We start from the raw sequence: 1,627 nt of genomic DNA, 5'->3' as shown, positions 1-1,627 counted from the left end.
GAGGCATCCATGGATTTAAATGCTCTACAACCCAGTACCATGGATGTCACATCTTGCAGTGAGGGTTGGTGCACACAATGGAAAAGCCAAGGCTGAACACTGTCTGACACTCCCTCAATTGGCAAGGCTAGTACTACTCAAGAACAGCACAGTTAGCAAGTGGCCAAGCCAGTGTGGAGCAAAGTGTTAGTTGAGTAAAGACTGATAGCAGGACAACTGTGCTCCTTAGGAGCACAGAGTCTAAGCATGTGGAGGTGTCAGTAGTCAGCCCTTTTTTAAGCAGAACTGCTAACAAATTTACAGGTTTGGCAAAGAGGCAGTTATGTTAGAGTCACGTGTGTGCAACTAGCGCAAGCTTATTTCTTCCTTTATGAAGTCACAGAAACGAGTCCACCTAGGTGGTCTCAAGACCAAGGCAAACTAACCACACAGCTGGAGCACTCACCTGTACAGAATGATACCGACCACTGCGGCAGCAAGGACAACCAATCCAAATATAGTCAGGAATACAGAGACAGTCTTTGTTCCGGAGCCTAGGACAAACAAAGCTTTAGTTTATCCACTTTATCAAAATTTAACTTAATAAAATGGGAAAGGGATGTGAAATAATCCGCTATTGCTAGCTTGACATCGAAATTGGGTTCCACTATTGTTTGAGTTATGCAATTTATCCCTTTTCAAGGAGCTGCATCCTTTGCCCTGCAGTAAATGAAACTCACAATGGAAACAAGATAACACTGCTGGCATCCCCCTAAATGTGTCTACAACAGAACATAAAGTCACGTGTGTATGCAATATCCACACAAAAACTCAGGATGTGCTTCAAATTTTGGCAGTTCTTTTGACCAAGAGGATTAAAATATCGTGTCTTCAGAAAGACAACAACCCAGCTACACAATTGGCAGTTTCTACTACACAAATTCACTGGCCAAGCAATTCTAGTGAAAATGTAGTATGAATTGCTTCAGTTTTAAGATTGGAGACTCCTTAACACTACAAACAATGCAGAGATGTGCATTACCATCAATTTATGGCACCCCAATGCACCTGCCCTAGCAGACAGATGCACCGTGTATAGTTAAATCATATTTTGTGTGCATTGAGACCCCACCTAGACTTTGAGGGTCCTGCATGGCTCATTAAAATGACTTCATATGCATCTGGCATAACACTAAGACAATGTGTGCCCTAGTACAGTCTGCACTACTTAATTCACGCTACACAGTAAGGCTAGTGACCTCCTTCCCCTTTTAAGATCAACACCATGTTCTACTTACCACCATCTACAAAAACCAGGGTACTAGCAAGAGCTAGACTTGCATCATCACTTAGTGTAATATTGACACAGTATGATCCTGGCTCTGCAAATGTTCTTCGTAGGGTCAGTAGACACTGGTCTGAAGCTGGGACCTCATCACATACCATGTTCTGAGGAATCATGCAAGAAGCATCTGAAACAATTGTGCAAGCATCTGTAGGCAAGCTAGGAAGAAAATAGAAGATATTTAGCTACCAATGAACAGCAGGTGCCTACGGCCCCATTACCTTCATTTTCCTGTAGTAAGCCAGTGGGTTAACTGAATTAGTCTTGCAAATTATCAAGGATGCACTTAAAGCTGTCAGGTGG

At 42.7% G+C, this 1,627-nt stretch overlaps 1 protein-coding gene across 1 annotated transcript in view; it reads right to left on the bottom strand.

Annotated features, from left to right (window-relative positions):
* Nucleotides 1-1,627, bottom strand: part of LOC108798358 (protein QNR-71-like) — a 9,619-nt gene that overhangs the window by 815 nt on the left and 7,177 nt on the right. Inside the window, exons 9-10 of the mRNA XM_018570101.1 lie at nucleotides 1,278-1,483; nucleotides 446-533 (exon numbers count right to left, since the gene is read on the bottom strand). Coding sequence (XP_018425603.1) covers nucleotides 446-533; nucleotides 1,278-1,483 — 294 coding nt within the window. The remainder of the gene's footprint in view (nucleotides 1-445; nucleotides 534-1,277; nucleotides 1,484-1,627) is intronic.

Source organism: Nanorana parkeri, unplaced genomic scaffold, assembly GCF_000935625.1.
Source record: "Nanorana parkeri isolate BGI_ZX_2015 unplaced genomic scaffold, ASM93562v1 scaffold1454, whole genome shotgun sequence".
Lineage (NCBI taxonomy): Eukaryota > Metazoa > Chordata > Amphibia > Anura > Dicroglossidae > Nanorana > Nanorana parkeri.
The sequence above is the reverse complement of the archived record's forward strand: the minus strand, read 5'-3'. Positions and strand labels throughout refer to the sequence as shown.